We start from the raw sequence: 19,280 nt of genomic DNA on the forward strand, positions 1-19,280 counted from the left end.
TGAAGATTTTGAACAAATTTCAGCATTTGTATGCTTTTTAAAAATCATTTCAGATGACTTTTGTTTGAAAAAAATTCTTAAAAGAGTAATCATTAAAAATCAGTTGCCTTGAACAGTGAAACAAAATATTTGTGTGAAACCTGAAGTTATCTGACTGCGCACACTAAGCTCAAGATGTACGCGTTATGAATATGCAGCTATAAAATACTTAAAAATAATTGTAAAATTAAATATCACCCTTGTGTTATATATGTGTAACTGAAAACCTATTGCACTTCAAAAAGCCTTTGGTTTACTTTCTTTACGTTATGTAGTCTTCTGGTGTCATATTTAATTCGTGAATATTCTCATGTTAACTTGCCATTTGCAAATTTATGAATACTCAGTATATGAATATACAACAAAAAAGGATTAACTCTTGCATGGAGTCTGACCTATCCTGACATGATGTAGTATTCATAAATTTGCAATTGTATCTAAAGTGTTAACTTTGCAGATTCATCAATCTTACTTGTGTTATCTGTCTTGAGGAAAATATCAGTTTTTCATCAGAGTTTCCTATGGTCACTGCTGAATCCAGGCAACTGATGAGTTTTGTTTAGATATTTTGTCAACCTGTGACATTTCTTTGGACCAGGTGAAACTTGAACCCAAGCCATCTGGTCATACGTAGGGACATTGCCACAAGTGTCCTGTTTTTCTTTTCCTTAGTAAATCTGTTCGGAGATGTTATTACACATCTCTGGCGTGGGTGGGAATTGAACCAGGGTCTTCTGGCTCAGAGGATGAGGCACTCGCCCCTGAAATGCTATAATACACAGCCGAACGACTTCATCAAATTACTTGTGGCAATTTGCACCTATTAACCAAAACCACCATTACATCACCAATGTTTCCGGTTGTTTAATTTACATACAGAGCCAATTAATGACAAAGCATCAGTTCTGTTTACTTATGGTTCACTCATTTTTGCAGTTAAATAACAAATTTATTAACTTAGTGAGCCACAGAACCTAAATAACCAGAGTGCTCCAGAAATAGTAAAACAGGATTGCTCATTTTACTTCCTATATTGAGCTATGAGCTACTTAGCTCTTTGTAAGTAGCTGGAAATTCAAATTTGCAAACAGCAGCAGCTGATTTTGAGAACACAAATGGATTTAAGTTGTATTAAAACTGCTGCTCCTGTGATAGGTAAACAAAGCTAACTTAAATTAAAGATGCTGTTGCATCGTTGATTGATTTCCCAAATGAAATAGTTGCAATTTGAAATGAAAACGTTTGTCGAGAGGGATGCCATGGAAAAGGTGTGAGCAAAGATCTGGGCTGGAAATACCTTTAGTTGCCCTCTTTGGACAGAGTCCATTAACTACAAATCCCCTTCAAAACCCAAATGCAAATTATTTTTACTTCTTAAAATATACTGCATATCAAAAGTATTTATCATTTGCAGTGAAACAAAGCAAGATATTTGAAGATTTGGCTCTCACAGTAGCCATTCCTTGCCAATTTGATGAAATTTAAAGAGCTTTACCCCTATTTTGTATGTATCCTAGCAGATTTTTTTCATTTTGTAAAGATTTCTGTTCATTTTATTCTTTTAACAGGAACACTTTATTACACCTGAAGCTTTTGGAGAAATAATCTATGATGGTTTTCTCTTTGACATCCCAAAGATCTTTGACTTGTGTGTAATATTTGGAAAAGGAAATGCTGCTCTCCTTAAGAAGATGATTGGTTCGTATGAGAACATTTTTTCTTAAAGATTGGACTAAGAATGATTTTCAGAAAGTTTTCTTTGAACTTTTAATTGTGTTTCTTCTAATACATAGGAAACATTTTTAATCAACAACCAAATTACTTTAATGATCTGAATGAAACGGTGCCCACAATTCTCCAGGTAACAAACTGATTTGTGCGTTATAGACATTTTCAGGATATGTAGGGATGTCGTTACACACCTTAGGGGCAGGTGGCACTTGAACTGGCGCTTCTTGGTTCAGAGATAGCAGCACTACCACTGCGCAACCCTTGATTTGTCTGTTATATACTTGGTTAGTTTGCTATAATTATAGTATATATCCTTGGAAAGTTTGTTAAGTTTATAATGAAGACAACACAGCTGGAGGAAGATGGCTGCAAATATTTGCACCTGCAAGGAATCTGAGGGAAATCTGTCATTTTTTAAATAAAGATTGAAATGAGCACAAAGTAAATGATGGCTACAAAAAGAATTCTTGATGATCCAAAGAATACTCTGTACTTCTCCCTTTCAAATATTGTGTTTCAAGGCTCCACCTCCCTGCCAAGAATAAAGATAATTTGTTTAATGAAGTAGAATATTTTACTGGGTGCAGTCTGCAGCTTTAAACAATTCCTGTGTATTAACACTTAATGAAACTTGCAAGATATTTAAATATCCCTGTACAAGATGTTTTATCAGCCAAGACCTACCCTGCCTAGTGAGTCTTTTAATAGTACTGTTCAGTCATTATGTCTTGAAAAATATGATTGGTCCTGGAAGAATTATAAGATCTGATATTAACAACCTCACATTGATTCCATGATCAGAAACTCCAAGAGTTTAGGCAGGTTTTTGGGGCAGTGGCAAGAGCTTTATTTTAAAGTGACCCATGTTGTACTTCAGAGTATTTGAATGCAAAAACTGTAATCTACTCCTCAACATTGAGATCCTTGAAGAGCAGATCATTCTCCAGTGTTTGTGTAAATATAACAATGTGGTTTTGTATGTTTAAATGAGCTGAATAGTATTGGTAAATTTAAAGTTTAATCCAGTTCTCACCTTGCCTTCTAGGTATTTAGTAGTATTTGTGACAAGTGTGGCTTAAGATTGGAAAATCATTCACAAAGGCCTCAGAAGATTGATGCACAAACCAAAGTTTCACTCATGGATATGCCTGTACAGGTGATGTTTAGATTAAGACATTGATTTTTATTTTGTATTGTCAATAAAATGTGCAATGAACTTGACATCAGTCTCCAGGAAAAGAGAAACAAAGACTCTGGTTAATTATATTCATTTCAAACACTATGACATACAATGTCTATTATAGTTTAATTAGTTTTATGTTAATTTACTACAGAAAGCATAACTTGTAATATTTCATTGTTTAATCAACAATTTTTTATCAGGTTGGTAGTTAAAATAATCAAACACTTTACTCTTCCATTATGTTGACACTGCACACATCAGAAGTTTAACTTCACCTTCATTTTTTAACACTTCTTGTTATCTACATCCTAATTAACAGCATCTCAGCTTATTTTACTGACAACAGACTTAGTACTGTGTGTATGGAAAAATAGCTTTGTCATGAGTACAGTTTTGTTTTGCATTGACATACATCTTCAAACATGAAGGGTTCATGTTAAATAGCTTGATAATGTTGCAATGAAAGAAGTGAGTTAACCCCAGCTAATTAGTCAGTGAGTTAATAAATAAATGCATTCACCAAAATAAATGTTGTTCCCAATTCTTCAAGCAGTAAACACCTTTCTTAAATCCATATTGGATTTCTTGATGACTGTCATATTTGTTGATATATGACAATGTGCAGGCAGATGGGATCAGTTTAGAATGGCATCATGGTTGATGCAGAAATGGTGGGCCAGAGGGCCTGGTCCTGTTCTTTGGATCATTACCTTTCTGCCATAAATATTTACCTGACTACTGATATCTGTAAATGATTAGTACTTAGTTTACTAATAAGTGGCATTATTTTGCTTTAAACACTATGTTTGTCTGATTTTTCCAAATTAAACAAGAAAGCTTCTTGTACTCACTACTTTGTGATAATTGTGGAAACAGAAATATAATGTCTACAGAAGAATATTCTTGGTTAGAAAATTCTTTTATTTGGAAACTTGTGACTGATTCAAACTTTAACAACATTCTCAATGTTTCTTAGTATTTTGTGCGCGGTAGATTAGCATTATGTTATCTATAAATACAAAATTTTTGTTTTTCTAGGAATTTAAGGATATTTTGCTGTATCTATGTGATACCTGTACTACACTTTTTGCATTCTTGGATATCTTTCCTGAAGCTAGTAGGACAATGCAAAAGCATGATTTTATTCATAGGTATGAAAGTATGTTTTTAAATGTCATTACTGAGATTTTGGTTCTACTAAAATTTCATTTAATCTTGTCTCTCTGTTCTAAATTGTAGCAGTTTCTCTTCCATTATTCTACTGCTGAACCTTTCCACATTTTACAAACTGCCTGATGATTATTTCCATTATTCTTGTACTGTTCTTGAAGCAATAACTTTTGACAGTGACAATATGGGTCAACTCAGTGGTTCTGATAATTATTACTTCTCCCCTTTCCGGAGAGATGACCTATGGAGGTTGTTTAACAAAAAAAACTATCAGGGAATACTCCTCCTGTAGGTCCAATTGACTTGGCATGTTAATGTATTGTGGGATTGGTTGCTGTCAACACTTTATCTGTTTAGTTTTAATGCAGCTACAGGATATTTTAACAAGCACACATGAACCATAATTCTTTAGAAAAACAGTTTTTAAATTAACAATGAGTAAGATTGGCGAAGATACATTGGAATAATTTCGACTGATTCTTCTTCTCCATGAAAACTGTTTCTCTTTATTTCTTGCAGGTTAGCCTCATTTTATGAAGTAATTGTCCCTGAACTAGAAAGTGCAATCAAAAAGAGACGATTCGTTGAAACTAGGTAAAATATATTTCATGAAGGCTTTTTTAAACTGTTTAATGTATCTAAATGCGTTGAGCAATTCTCCTTGATCACTTTGCAAAAAGAATCTCATATTCTCCAATTCTCAGTTATTTGTGTTATGCCATGAAAAACTTAGAACTTCATTGTTTGACAGCAGAAAAGTAGGATATTCAGATTGTTCTGTTTGCATCAGCAGACTCTGAAATAACTTCATTTATTCCTATTTGTGATTTTACTCTGGACCATTTAAACTTTTGTCATGTACCTTACTGTTGTCACTGAATTTTCCTGTGTCTGCCAGGAATTCAAAACTCAGACCACATATGGATCCCGAAGTTTATCATCAAGGTTCCCACTAATGCAACTTTTGTGAGGTGGGTGCCTGGTTGGCAGTCTCCATGTTCTCTGAGCAATGAGGGTGGGTTTGTGAGGTAGGAGGCTGAAAAGGCCTGGAGCACTGGTCAGCTGACAGACTTAACTGGCAAAGTGGACAGTACTGAGCCAGAATTACATGAACAAGGTTGCTGAACAGGCCATTTGGCCCATGGAGTCTGCACTGACCCATTGAAGAGCATCCTATCCTTAACTCCTCATTTAAAATAGCAAATCTACCTAGCCTGCATAATCCTGAACACTATGGTCAATTCTGCTAACATGCACATCTTTGGAATGGGAGGAAACCAGAGCACCCGGATGAAACCCACACAGTCACGTGCAAATTACACAAACAGTTGCCCGAGGCTGGAGTCTAACCCATACCCTGGCACTGAGGCAGCTGTGTTAACCATTTGAGTCATGGTGCTGCCCAATTTTCTTCTGAAAATTTACTGTTAAGCCTGGTCCAGAAGAACATTGTGGTCCTCATTGACGCCTCATTGAACTAGGTAAGAGGAGGCACCAAAGGCCTTCTGGCTTGCTATCAGGATCCTATTTCCCAAGTGATATGCTAAATGGGACAGACTTGAAACAGATTTTCCAGGTCAAGATTGAGACACTGTAGGCATCAACAGCAGCAGAATTGTACTCCAGCACAATCTGGAATCTTTTGGTCTAGCATATTCCCCATTCAATCATCACTATTAAGCCGGGGGATCAACCTGGCTCAATGGAGAGTGCAAGAGGGCATGCCAGGAGCAGCACCAGACATATCTGAAGATGATATGTCAACCTATTGAAGGCACCAAACAACAGGACAAACAATATAAGCTGCAAGTGATGGACAGAACTGAGCGATCCAACAAACAATCGCACCTTGTGAATGTCAGGCTATAATAATCACCAATAGGAGTCAAGGTAATCACCCGATGACATTCAATGGTGTTACCATCACAGAATCCCCCACTATCAACATCCTGGGGGTTACCATTGACCAGAAACTCAACTGGGCTCATCACAGAAACAGAGTGGCTACAAGAGCAGGTCAGAGGCTAGGAAAATTGTAGCGAGTACCTCCCTTCTGACTCCCCAAGCCAGTCCACCATCCAAAAAGCATAAGTCGGGCATGTAATAGAATACGCTCCACTTACCTAGATGAGTGAGGGCAAGGCAGCTGCTTGATTTGGAGAAAGTGAGGACTGGAGATGCTGGAGACCAGAGTTGAAAAATGTGATGCTGGAAGTACACAGCAGGCCAGGCAGCATCCGCGGCACAGGAGAATCGACATTTCGGGCATAAGCCCTTCTTCAGGAATGAGGCTGGTGTGCCAAGTGGGCTGAGATAAAAGGTAGAGGGGAGGGAATTTGTGGGAAGGGCGCTGGGCATACGATAGGTGGAAGGAGGTGAGGGTGATAGGCTGGAGAAGGGGTGGGGGCGGAGAGGTCGGGAAGAAGATTGCAGGTCAAGAGGGCGGTGCTGAATCAGAGGCTTGGGGCTGAGATAAGGTGGGGGGAGGCGAAATGAGGAAGCTGGGGAAATCTGCATTCATCCTGTGTGGTTGGAGGGTTCCTAGGCGGAAGATGAGGTGGTCTGGGACACCCGCACCAACCAACCCAACACCCCGTGGCTGAACACTTTAGCTCCCCCTCCCACTCTGTCAATGACGTGCAGGTCCTTGGTGTCCTCCATCGCCAGACCCTGGCCACACAACGCCTCATTCCTGAAGAAGGGTTTATGCCCGAAACGTTGATTCTCCTGCGCCTCGGATGCTGCCTGGCCTGCTGTGTATTTCCAGCACCACATTTTTCAGCTGATTTGATTGGCCTTACATTCACAAGCATCCACTTCCTCCACCATCAACGCACAGTAGCAGCAGTGTGTGCTATCTACAAGGTTCTCTACAGAACTTTTCCAAAGATCCTCAGGCTATATCTTCCAAACCCATGGCCACTTCCATCTAGAAGGATAGACCAAAGATACATGAGCACACCACCATCTTTAAGTTCTCCACCATCTTGATTTGGAAATACATTGTCATTCCTTCACTGTCACTGGGTCCAATTCATGGAATTCCCTCCCTAATGGTATTGTGGGTCAACCCACAGCAGATGGACTGCAGCAGTTCAAGAAGATAGCTGACCACCACATTCTCAAAGGCAACAAGGGACAGGCAACAAGTGCTGCCAGCCAGCAAAGCCCACATCTCTCAAATGAGTTTTAAAAAAAACATGAGGTTGGCCTCCAGACTCATAAGATGCCATTGGAAATGCTAGCGGGTTTGGTAAGTATACCTAAGTAGAGCCTAATTGGTTACTGTCCATGTTGAGCAGACTGCTAATTCCCTTGGTAGTTATTTCATTTGAGAACCGAGGCAACCATGGTAAAAAGGAAAATTTCATATATGAATGTTCTGGTTTGGATTCCAACCTGGATTCTTGAGTGAAAATTTGGTATATTTATCCACTCTCCTGCTGAGTTTCTTATTTAGACTCTTAAGGCTATTAGAATACACTGACCAATAAACATTCAAAGAGGAGTAGAAATGTTGTTGTGTAAAGCAAGAATTGATGCAAGATTAGACAATCAGAAGGTATTACAATCTGCCTGACTTTGTCTCCTGTAACTACACTGAAGCTATTAATTTTGTGAATATATCTTTCTCTTCAGTTTACAGGAAAATTTATGGAAGAGGCTTTCTCACTCAAGGAAAAAAATGATTGAAGCTTTTCATTGTATCATTAACAATATGTGCCTTCAACCTATTCTAGAAAATGGGTAAGGGAGCAGCAACTCTGAATTTACTTATTTTTGTGGAAAACTATGTTGACATATTCTCTAGATATTACTCCAAGTGAACTTAGATGTGAATCATGTACATTTTATTTCAAAGCTGAACTTACCGAATGTCAGTATGTCTGCTTTGTTTCATCCATGAGTATTAGCAAGCTGCTCTGCTATTCTCCTCATCCAGTAATGTGTCATTCATGGTTCAAATGTTTACACCTCTCCCTTTGACCTTATAAGAAAAAGCTGTGTCTGTTGACACTATATGCATGGTCACTATGCACTGCTCAAATTTGTTTTGTAGTGCTTCTTTATGCATGTGTAGTTCTTTTGTGTACAACACCATTAGAGTTCCACATGGTGATCTAGCATTTCTGGAATTGTATGCATGTTTCTGTCGTGGCACATATGTGCACCTGCAAGATGGCTGTCAGCAGGCATTAGCATAAAATAATTACAACTAAGTTAATCTGTGTTTAACTCCAGCTTGTTTGAATTGATTTTTCATCCAGAATTGCATGTCATCTTCACATTAAATGCTTAAAAAGCTATTATTAGTAAGAATGAACTGGAGCTGAAAAGATCTTTTTAAGAACTGGATTAGGATTTAATGAATTGCTTTAGAGAGTCCTTTCTGAAGCAAGTAAATAGAATTGTATTCAGAACACTATACATAAGCATTCAGAGCCTTGTTATGGTTTCTATGAAGAAACTAAATCCTTGTGAACATGAAAACTACCAAAAAAACCTCTAATGATATCAGTGACTTGTTAACTGGCATTTTAACATCAAGCAGATGCTGTAGAGTAATGCCAATTTAAATTTTGGTATAGAGTAATGCGCACGTAGTTGATGGCTAATGAAATTTATCAATTATTTTAAATTGAAGAAACAGCTCGCTCTGTTTTAGCTTGTCTTTATAAAACTTTAGACCAGACTGCCTCCAAGAAGAGACTCAAAGGAATGAGAAAAATACATTTGTATGGGATATTTATTCCAACATCTGTAAGGATAAAAGACTCTCTGAACTAACCATATTTTGAAAAGAGATGAGACAACTGCCCACTGTCACCTATTCTTATATATTATTGAAAATATTTTATAGATGAAATCATAAGGGTTGGTCTCAAGTGGATGTGGTGTTTTTTTTTCACATGATATCACAATTGTGGCAGGCTTGCCTATTGCTTTTTTTGCACTTTACTCATAGATTTCAACAATAGTGTTGCGAGGAAATTAGATATTTGTTTCCCAGGGTAAAATCAGATTGCGATTGTACCAAATGGAAATAATTGGGGCAGCTGTCCTTAATTCAGATTTGTATTCGTGGCAGATTTAAATCTAGGTGCAGTTTTCTGAAACTGTGTTGAGAAATGTCAAAGGATGCTTTTCCACCCATCGAGAATGTTAGGAAAGTTCCAGTGTTAACTAGTTAAACTTAAATGTGTGCAAGCAGGTCATCAATAGTTCAGTGTCCTGAGCATACTGCTTTCTCTCAAGTGACTGCTAACCTTTTGAGATAACGTAGCATATTAGGTACCCTAGTTCCCTGATTTGGATATAGTTTAAACAAATATTCATTGTTTCCAAAATACAGCTAAGGGAATAAAGTAAGCCATTATTTGAATCCAGGAAAGTTTGAGTCTCTACAGCGGGATACTAATTAAAGCAAATTTATTTTTGGAAATGTTTTATTTTTGGCATTGACTAAATATATCTGCTTTGAGCAGTAACTTTACAAAATTTAAGTTCCTGGAGCGTTAACATGTATTACTGAGTGTTTCCGCTAAAATTTCATTCTAGAAATTCTGAATTTGTGATTATTTTGCACTAATACAAAACTTGAAGTGTAAATTAAGAGTTGGAACTTGGCTTCACAGTAAAGTTAATCAGAACTCCATGGATTGGGTAATCTAACCTTATTTCACATGCATAATACATGGTATGCAACTCTTGCTCTTGTTACAAAGCACTTCTGTAGATCCCAAGGCACTGTTTAAAAAACCTAAATTGAAAAACAAAATATTGCAAATGCTGGAAATCTGAAATAAAAACAGGGAATTCTGGGAATTTTCTGAAAACATTGCACATTATCTACAGAGAGAGACACGGTTAAAGTTTCAGATCAACAAGTTAAGTGAGATCTGTTAAGACGGTTCAACCGTCCCCGTGTTCTTTTTCGGAGGAATGAGACACCGGGTCAGATTCTAAGAAACAGACTGCTTTATTCGAGAGAGAATCGGTTACAGCTAGACATTTGTCCAGCTGGAGAAGGCGTTCTGATCTATTGTTCTCTTTGTCTAGCTTTTAGCCCCTCACATCCCAGTGCTACATCCTTATTTGGTAAGAAGCGGTATTCTCTAATAGTATTGGTTCCAGAAGAGATAAGATTCAGTTACCTCAGTATGAGCTACATGCAATCTAACACGGTTTCAATGTCCTGTTATCTGTTCACCCTCCCTGTGGCCCCATTATGCCATCAGTGTTTCAGTCTGTTCTTAGTGTAACATAATGGCTTACTGTTGTCTAGTGAAGCTAACAGTTTCCAGACTTGCTAGTACTACCTTACGTGAGCACTACCTAACAATAAAGTTTCTGAACACAACCTACCCTTAATAATGCTTCCTAACAGATCTTTGACCTGAATATTAACTGCACAGATAACGTGACCAGTTGAGCTTTTCCAACAATTTTTGTCTTTTACTTTGTAAACCTAATGTGTCTCAATGTTCTTTTAAAAAAGATGTTTTATCTAACTTTCAAGGAACAATTAGTAGTCAATTTCTTGTACTTTACTTCTGATTCTAACTCTCTTAACTTCAATCCATGCCAGATTTTCACTATGACAATGACCACCTAACCCTGAGTGATTTTCCTTTGCTCAATGCCCTTTATTCTTCTTTCGACCAATATATGCCCATTTGCAACTTAACTTCCTGCGTTCCTGCGGAACTGCTTTTGACATGTTTTTGGCAAAGAAGCATTTAGAACATATTTTCATCCAAGGTGTGTGCAAATCAAGGATCCCAGCATTTGTCCTGGGTATCACCATATTTTTAGTTTGATGCCTGTCCTAGAATTAAATATTATGTACTGTTCAAGGTGGACTCTCCTGTATATTGGAAAAATGAAATCCAGATTAAGTGTGACTTATCCTAGACTTCCAATGAGCAGGGTTTGTTTCTTTCTCCACTTAGTTCTGCCATGATATCTTAAATATTGATGAAATCACCTTTCAAACTTCTAACTTCGAAGAAGTACAACTTAGTTTGTATCAAATCTTTTTCAAATCCTCTCAAAGTTAAATTTGTCTAGTATTATATTTGAATAAAACAATTCTGTTTAGTACAGAAAATTCATTTATAGGTAATTGTTTTCAAGAAATAATGTGTCATGAAAGTTTTTCTCGTATTAAGACTTTTTCGCTCTTTTTCTGTTGTGTAGATCTGATAATATTCTGCCTTTCATAGAAGATTTCCTTCAGATCTTTACAGCTCTGCTACACCAGAAGCGGTAAGGGCACAGTAAACAAATGGAAAGTTTAGACTATATTATCAACAGAGTTTTTATGTGTACCCTGTATTTAGAACAGTAACCACAACTCTTATTTACATAGTTCTGTAGATGAAGTAAATATTCAACGGGGGAGGTCTGAAAGTATGTTTTAATTTAGGATAGATAGAGAGGATATTGCAGAGCTTGGAACCTAGCAAATGAAAATACTGCAAAGTGGTTGGCAAAGTGAGGGGTGGTTGCAAAAGGGACGAGAGCTAAAGGTGTGATTTAGGGCAGGTAACTGTCCGAGATAGAATGGAGCGAGATCATAGAGTAATCTGAATCCTAGGATGAAAATGTGAAATAAAAGGTGTTGGCAAATTAGATGAAGTGAAGATCAATGAGCAGAGGGATAATGGGTGAACAAGACTTAGTATGGATTAGTGACTGACACAGACAGTGCAGTTTTAGACAGGCAGAACCTTGTGGACAGGGAAAATGGATCCAGCAAGGAGTCTGTCAAAATAAACAATCCTGAAAATATCAAAGGTGTGATGAGGTCTTTGGTAATAGATGAGCTGATGTAGGGACAAAAGTGAATGATTTTACATAGGTGGAAGTGAATCATATGTGAGGGAGATGTTGTTAAAGCTCAGTTTAGAAGTTCAAATGCAAAAGCCAAAAAAATTGACCTTGTTAATAAAACAATATATTACTGGAAATATGAAGTGTTCATTTCAATGTTGGAACCACTTAGCAGATAAGACGTCTGCAGTGCAATGATGATATTGATTTGATTAGATTAGATTAGATTCCCTACAGTGTGGAAACAGGCCCTTCGGCCCAACAAGTCTCCACGACCCTCTGAAGAGTAACCCACCCAGACCCATTTCCCTTTGACTAATGCACCAAATACAATGGGCAATTTAGTATGGCAAATTCGCCTAACCTGCACATCTTTGGACCGTGGGAGGAAACTGGAGCACTGGAGGAAACCCACACAGACACGAGGAGAATGTGCAAACTCTACACAGGCAGTCACCCAAGGCTGGAATCGAACTGAAGTCCATGGTGCTGTGAAGCTACAGTGCTAACCACTGAGCCGCCGTGCCGCCCCTGATGAACAGCTGATGAGAAGAAACAGAGCAAGAAGGAAGAGTGGAAAGATAAATAATATCCTGCATTAGGCCTGTTTTTTTGAATTCCTGATATTGGAAAAGATTACAGTCCTGATGAAAAATTATAGCAATGGCTAAAGCCTGGAATTGTTAAAGTCCATGTTGAAGTGACACTAACAAAAGTAAGAGGCCAAGAATGGAGAGGTCGAAATAAGTTTGTTGTATGGGCTGAATAAATTGAGGTTTTTTTTTGTTTTGGTACTGTTAACAAGTTGGCTTATGGGAAAGACATGACATTCTACAAGTTCTCTTGTGTGGCTGTTAACTGTTTATCATTTTTCCTATAGTTGCACTTTTCTGATACCTAATCTGAGGAAAAGCATATTCCTGTGTTAATAGAACAAAAGACAACACGAGAAAATCTGTTTCCATAAGACTGACTGACTTTATACGATATTACTGCACATTAAACTACAACAAAATTTCAGTATTTGGCAGCATATATACTATACTCAGCATATTCACTTCTCATCTATTTATCCAAACTGGATAACCTCAGAGGTCAAAATTTCCTAATATTTAACGGAAAATAAATCCTTGATAAGTTTTTAGTTTTGTCAGTCTTTTTTTCTTCAGTGAATGGCCTAAGAATCAACGTCAGGAGTACATTTATATTGACACCTACAATGCTATCTATTTCAAGAACAAAAGCTTTATATATATATACTATCTAAAAATGACAATGAATTTATGTGATGACTTATAAATTATTAGTAGCAGTTCTGCCAAGGTTCAGAATTGTGAAATTAAAAAATTGACTATGCTAAGGGATGTGCATTATGGTTTACATAATTGATTATGAAAATCAACAAATTTCTACCCATCGAGGGAGGCAGCATGATGGTTTTATCACTGGATTGGTAATCCATGTCTCCAAAGCTAATGGAATTTGAAAGCTAGTCTCAGTAATGGTGATTGTAACATCACCTGTTTCATTTGGGTAAGGAAATTTGTCATCCTTACTTACTCTGGCCTGCGTTTGACTCTTAACATTTCTCTCAGCACTGTATAGTTGATTCTTTTCTCTGAAGTGGCCTGGTATGCCTTTCAGTTCAAAGACCAATTAGGAATGGGCAACAAATGCTGGCCTGCTGCTAGTGCCCATGTCCCATGAGAAAATAAAAAAATAATAATAGTTTTTCTTCGACTGTATTCCATATCATACCTAATATTCATAAAACAATGAAGTAGTGACTTCTTTGAAATTTTTTAAAGAAATCTAGGTAGAGAACAAAAGTCAGAAATAGTGTCAGATTCACAATTGAAAAATGATGTTTGTTGTGTAGGTCTTAACCTAGGGCAAGTTACTCCATTGCTCAGCATAATTTTTACGTTAACAGGGTACAATAGTGACTCAATATAGTTCAATACTGTAGTCTTACACCCACTGCTGATCAATGACCAAATTACAATGATTGCTATAATAAAGTGCATCCCTGATATTTTTATTAATTGTATTGAATCTGCAGCTGCAGGAGGCTGTTGTATAAATCTGAGAGAAACTACAAGGTGAAAAGTAAATTTTTGCAGCTTATGAACAGAGTATAAATGTTCAAATCAACACAGGGTCTAAATTACTGCAACAAATTGAGAAGGAAGCTTTCTCAACATCTAAAATACAAATATTTTCAGAATTGTCCTTGTACGTTGTTGTCTGTACTGACTACCTGTATCTACATGCCAAAATACCGTTTTGGGTATAATCGTTACAAATGATAAAGGTCAATTATTTCTTTCTGAAATTATAAATGCTGTGGTTGTGCACAAAAATGTACTATTAAATATAACTTCAAAAAATATGTTCTGCATCAAATCTCTTTATTTTTTACCCAGGTTTCTGACAGACTATGATGAACAATTTCCAGTGGCTGATGATATCAGCCTTCTACAACAGGCATTTCCGGTGCTGTATCCTTTGCTGTTTGGTTTGGAAGTTCGTGACAGCTAAGAGTGGAATTTTGGGCCTTGATTAAGAATGGAGGGAAAAAATAGAAAACCAAATGTAGCAAGATAGTACATTTCTTTGTGGTCCTTTTAAAAATATGATTTAGATAACTTAACTTAATTTGTAAATTACATTTATACAGTATGTGAGGTGATGAATTTTTTCATTATGCAACACCTTCCAATAATAAATGGAATGAGTGCCGCAAATTCTTTAGAACGGTGATATCATTTATCTCTCCATAATGTTTTGTTTTTTTTTCAATGATTGGACAAACGCTTTCCATTCTGATACCATGATAGAATTTACTTGGCTATTAGTGACGAAATGCAGATGTTGTGCTCTTTGGTGAATTGTTATTTTCATTGGTTTTAAAAGCTACATTACAACTTCTGAGAAAAAATATTGAATATGGATATTGGAAAAGTACAGTGGTACTGACATATTCAAAGCATATAAGCTCTTGACCTCAAACCAGCAGTTTATTTATTCCATACACAGACTAATATTTTAAAGGAAGAGAAACTGAATGAAAGATAGAGTCCAACAATTTGTACATTGAGCTATATTGAACAACTACTAGTTATTAAGATAATATTTATCCCACATAAAACTCAACTTAATTGTGCACCTCTGTTTTGTAGATGTTTTTCTTTGTTCTAAACTTCCATGTTAAGAAGTGCAGTCATTAGAGGTTGCATTTTTGATTTCTGTTCTCATGCCTGTCCAATGATGTGACCATGACCAATTGAAAAATGCTCCAGTTCTCTTGAATGTGAAGAAAGCAAGGAAATATTATGTCAATTTTTGTAGCTTTTGTTAGCACTGTGTATAATTGGAATGGAGAGAGAAGTGACATCACTGTTCTAAAGAACCCGTGGCATGCATTCCATTTGTTATTGGAAGGTGTTGCTTTTGAACTTATTTGGAACACTGTCTTTTATACAGCTAATATTTAATTGGCATAGGAAGTTTAAACATGGGGAAAATTAATCCAGTTAAGAAACTGAAGTAGACTTATAAATATGTGATGGAGTTAATGACAAATTTGGAGAAAAAGGTTTGGGCAATTTTCAGGAATAAATCTTGCAAAAGAAAAATTGTAAAGAACAAAACAATTATTTCTCTGTATGAAAATCTTTTGTTAATCTTTCAATTCATAGTCCCAGAATTGTTATAGGGAGAAGGACACCATTTAGTCTATTGTGACTGCACTGGCTCTACTTATTTCAGTTGTTGTAAGTATAAAGTGTGTACCAACGTACACCTTATACAAATTATTTTGTTTATCTTAACTTAAATTATAGTGATGAAACTAGAACATCGTACATCATCAAAGCTGTTGACAGTGCCTGGGAAGCTAGTGGTAGGAGCAAGCCTACCTTTGCCACTGGAAATACTCATGTTTCACACGCCTCTGATAGCAATGAGGTTTCAGCTGTAAATGGTGAAACAGATCAAGAACTTAAACAGCCTGGATATGAAAATGATGACTATGTAAGTACGAAATAGGATTGAATTGTAAATTTACCCAACATTTTGGTGAGCTTTACTGACCAGAAAGATAACCAGTTCAAACTGGTCTTGGTTGCTAACAAGGGTTAATTGACATCACTGGCCCTCTTTGAGGGAGGGAATAATTGGCAAATATTCCCTCCTTGATTGATATCTAAATGACCAATATTAAAAAATATGTATGTGAAGATTTGGTGAGATCAAGATTATGTTTGGAGTCTTATTGTCACACTGGTTGAATAGGCTACACTCGTCAAGGTGCTCTGTCTGGGATGATGTCATGATGTTGAGCCAATTGAACTCCTGAATTGTCCCAGTTTTATGACTCTATGCTAGCGCCCCTCTAAAGTATGAAGGAGGACAAAATGAGGACTGCAGATGCTGGAGATCAGAGCTGAAAAATGTGTTGCTGGAAAAGCGCAACAGATCAGGCAGCATCCAAGGAGCAGGAGAATCAACGTTTCGGGCATAAGCCCTTCTTCAGGAATGAGGAAGGCATGCCAAGCAGGCTCAGATAAAAGGTAGGGACTTGGGAGAGGGGCGTTGGGAATGCGATAGGTGGAAGGAGGTTAAGGTGAGGGTGATAGGCTGGAGAGGGGGTGGGGGCGGAGAGATCGGAAAGAAGATTGCAGGTCAAGAAGGCGGTGCTGAGTCAGAGTGTTGGGACTGAGATAAGGTGGGGGGAGGGGAAATGAGGTAGCTGGAGAAATCTGCATTCATCCCTTGTGGTTGGAGGGTTCCTAGGTGGAAGATGAGGTGTTGCCATGATCTGGTGATGGAGGAGGCCAAGGACCTGCATATTCTTGGCGGAGTGGGAGGGGGAGTGTTCAGACACTTGAGCTTCCCCCTCCCACTCTGCCAAGGACATGCAGGTTCTTGGCCTTCTCCATTGCCAGACCATGGCAACATGATGCCTGGAGGAAGAGCGCCTCATCTTCCGCCTAGGAACCCTCCAACCACAAGTGATGAGTGCAGATTTCTCCAGCTTCCTTATTTCCCCTGCCCCCACCTTATCTCAGTCCCAACACCGCCAACTCAGCACCGCCTTCTTGACCTGCAATCTTCTTCCCCACCTCTCCGCCCCACCTCCTCTCCGGCCTATCACCCTCACCTTAACCTCCTTCCACCTATCGTGTTCCCACGCCCCTCCCCCAAGTCCCTCCTCCCTACCTTTCATCTTAGCCTGCTTGGTACATCATCTTCAATCCTGAAGAAGGGCATATGCCTGAAACATTGATTCTCCTGCTCCTTGGATGCTGCTTGACCTGCTGCGCTTTTCCAGCAACACACTCTAAAGTATGAAGCTTGGTTTCAAAGAACCATGTTATGTTGGTTAATCAATTCTTCAGGATAAAGTTTAAAGTTTTGTTCTAGTAAGATCATTTAAATTAGAGAGAGTCACAGTTACCATTTTGTGTAAACATGTTATTACTGTGTTCCAAAAGATCACAATATTAGATCAGAGTTATTCAAACTGAAACACCCTGTGACTTTTGAGGTGGACATTGAATGCATAGAAAGGTTCGGAAAAGAAAGTAAAATTAGCAGAGATAAAGGTTTACCTAGCAGGTTTATTCCTAGCATTTATGACATATTTTGGCTGGTGGGAACCAGATTTTTGACTGAAGCAGCAAGTGCAATGAGTGAAAGCAATAGTTCATTAAAAAGTTTGTGGTAAGCATTTCTAAATGTTGCTCATTGCATGTGCATACTTACAATGTTTTCCAAAGTCTACAAATCTCTTATCAAGAAGAGGAGATGCTAGACTAACAATCTAGAAGCTTAGACTAATTCTCTGGGAATACACATTTAAATTTCTGGCAGCTGGTGAAATTTAATTTAAATTACTTTATATCTAGGCTCAGGAATGGTGACCATGATAACTGTGGAATAATGAGAAATATGTAAATGAGGTGGTTTAACTGATGACCTGTTGAGATCAAAGTAGATGAGAAAACATCAGACTAGAGCTTGTAAAGAGAATGGTCAAATAGAGGGGTGTATTTAGTGGCCTGCAGTGTATAGTTATAAATAGAGGAGTGCTACAATACATCAGGAGTGGAAGAGCTGTTTTTAGAGAAAAGAAACAAGTCATCCCAGAGCTTATTTATGTGCAAACACCCAAAGCTCAACACTATCTGGTAGCAGTTTGGCTTAAAGCCCAAGATGAATCAACAATTGTTCATAAATTGTTACAAAATTCTATCCGGTTCACTGAATTCCCTGAATGAAGTCTGCCATTGATGCCATTGTCCCCCTCAACCCACAGTCATGTGATTGACTTCTAACTGCCTTCTGAAATGGCCTAGGAACCAACTAAGTTCAAGGTAATGCTAACATCCTATGAAATAATTTTTAAAAATTTATAAGCGAAAGATATATTTAGAAAATACTCTTCTCAAATTAATTGAGTTGACGAACTGGCCAAGAATAAAACTTAGTAACAATTCTGAAATTCGAGTACAAATTGTTATTTGAAAGTTTACAAGCTTTACTCTGTTGAGGAAGTCTGACAGTTTTTTTAAAGAAGTCATATTGAACTTGACCATTAACACACTTCCTCTCTCCATTTTTATTTTTATTGTTCTCTGATATGCATGGTTTCGTTGTTCATGATTGCCTAATGCTTCTATAGATAGGAGAATGTGATGACATCATCACAGCTTACCTAGCTACTTTGCATTGTAAATCTGGGTATTGGAGAATCTATAATGGAGAAACAAATAATGTGAAGAGCGTGCAGACTGAAGTTTAACTAGTATTGTATTCTTTTATACGGTTTGTTATCTTGAAGCTTAAGTCTGAAATTAAATTTGGAATGAATTTGGAATTTGGAATCGGTCAGAATGAATTCAGTCAAAATATGAAAAAATAGCTTTTTTAAACTGCTTACTGGAATTATATATGTTTTCATTCCTGATTTTGTAAATAGTGTGCAGGTGCAACAGCTGCCAAAATAACAGGAGTCGAGCTGGAATCTTTAATTTCTCAGGTGAAGGACATTCTACCACACCTTGGTGAAGGCTTCGTTCTTGAATGTCTGGAAGAATATAATTACGAAGCTGAAAAAGTAATTAATGATATCCTTGAAGATAAAATAGCACCTTCCCTTCGCAAGCTAGACAGAACTCTTCAGAGGTAAGAAATCAAGATGCATGTCTTTAGATTGAAGGTTTGTTTTCAAAATACTTCTGTTCATTTATACTTAAATGCAAATTATCAAGCTTAAGCTATACTTGACCTATCGTCTGTGATGGATTTCTCAGCT

General features: G+C 37.4%; 1 protein-coding gene across 2 annotated transcripts in view; it reads left to right on the forward strand.

Moving 5' to 3' along the window:
- Positions 1-19,280, forward strand: part of ascc2 (activating signal cointegrator 1 complex subunit 2) — a 63,727-nt gene that overhangs the window by 26,400 nt on the left and 18,047 nt on the right. For both annotated transcript variants that reach the window (XM_060843682.1, XM_060843681.1), the window contains exons 5-14: positions 1,608-1,737; positions 1,833-1,900; positions 2,816-2,926; positions 3,992-4,104; positions 4,643-4,717; positions 7,763-7,870; positions 11,324-11,392; positions 14,386-14,460; positions 15,805-15,994; positions 18,945-19,150. In XM_060843682.1, coding sequence (XP_060699665.1) covers positions 1,608-1,737; positions 1,833-1,900; positions 2,816-2,926; positions 3,992-4,104; positions 4,643-4,717; positions 7,763-7,870; positions 11,324-11,392; positions 14,386-14,460; positions 15,805-15,994; positions 18,945-19,150 — 1,145 coding nt within the window. The remainder of the gene's footprint in view (positions 1-1,607; positions 1,738-1,832; positions 1,901-2,815; positions 2,927-3,991; positions 4,105-4,642; positions 4,718-7,762; positions 7,871-11,323; positions 11,393-14,385; positions 14,461-15,804; positions 15,995-18,944; positions 19,151-19,280) is intronic.

Source organism: Hemiscyllium ocellatum, chromosome 24, assembly GCF_020745735.1.
Source record: "Hemiscyllium ocellatum isolate sHemOce1 chromosome 24, sHemOce1.pat.X.cur, whole genome shotgun sequence".
Taxonomy (NCBI): domain Eukaryota; kingdom Metazoa; phylum Chordata; class Chondrichthyes; order Orectolobiformes; family Hemiscylliidae; genus Hemiscyllium; species Hemiscyllium ocellatum.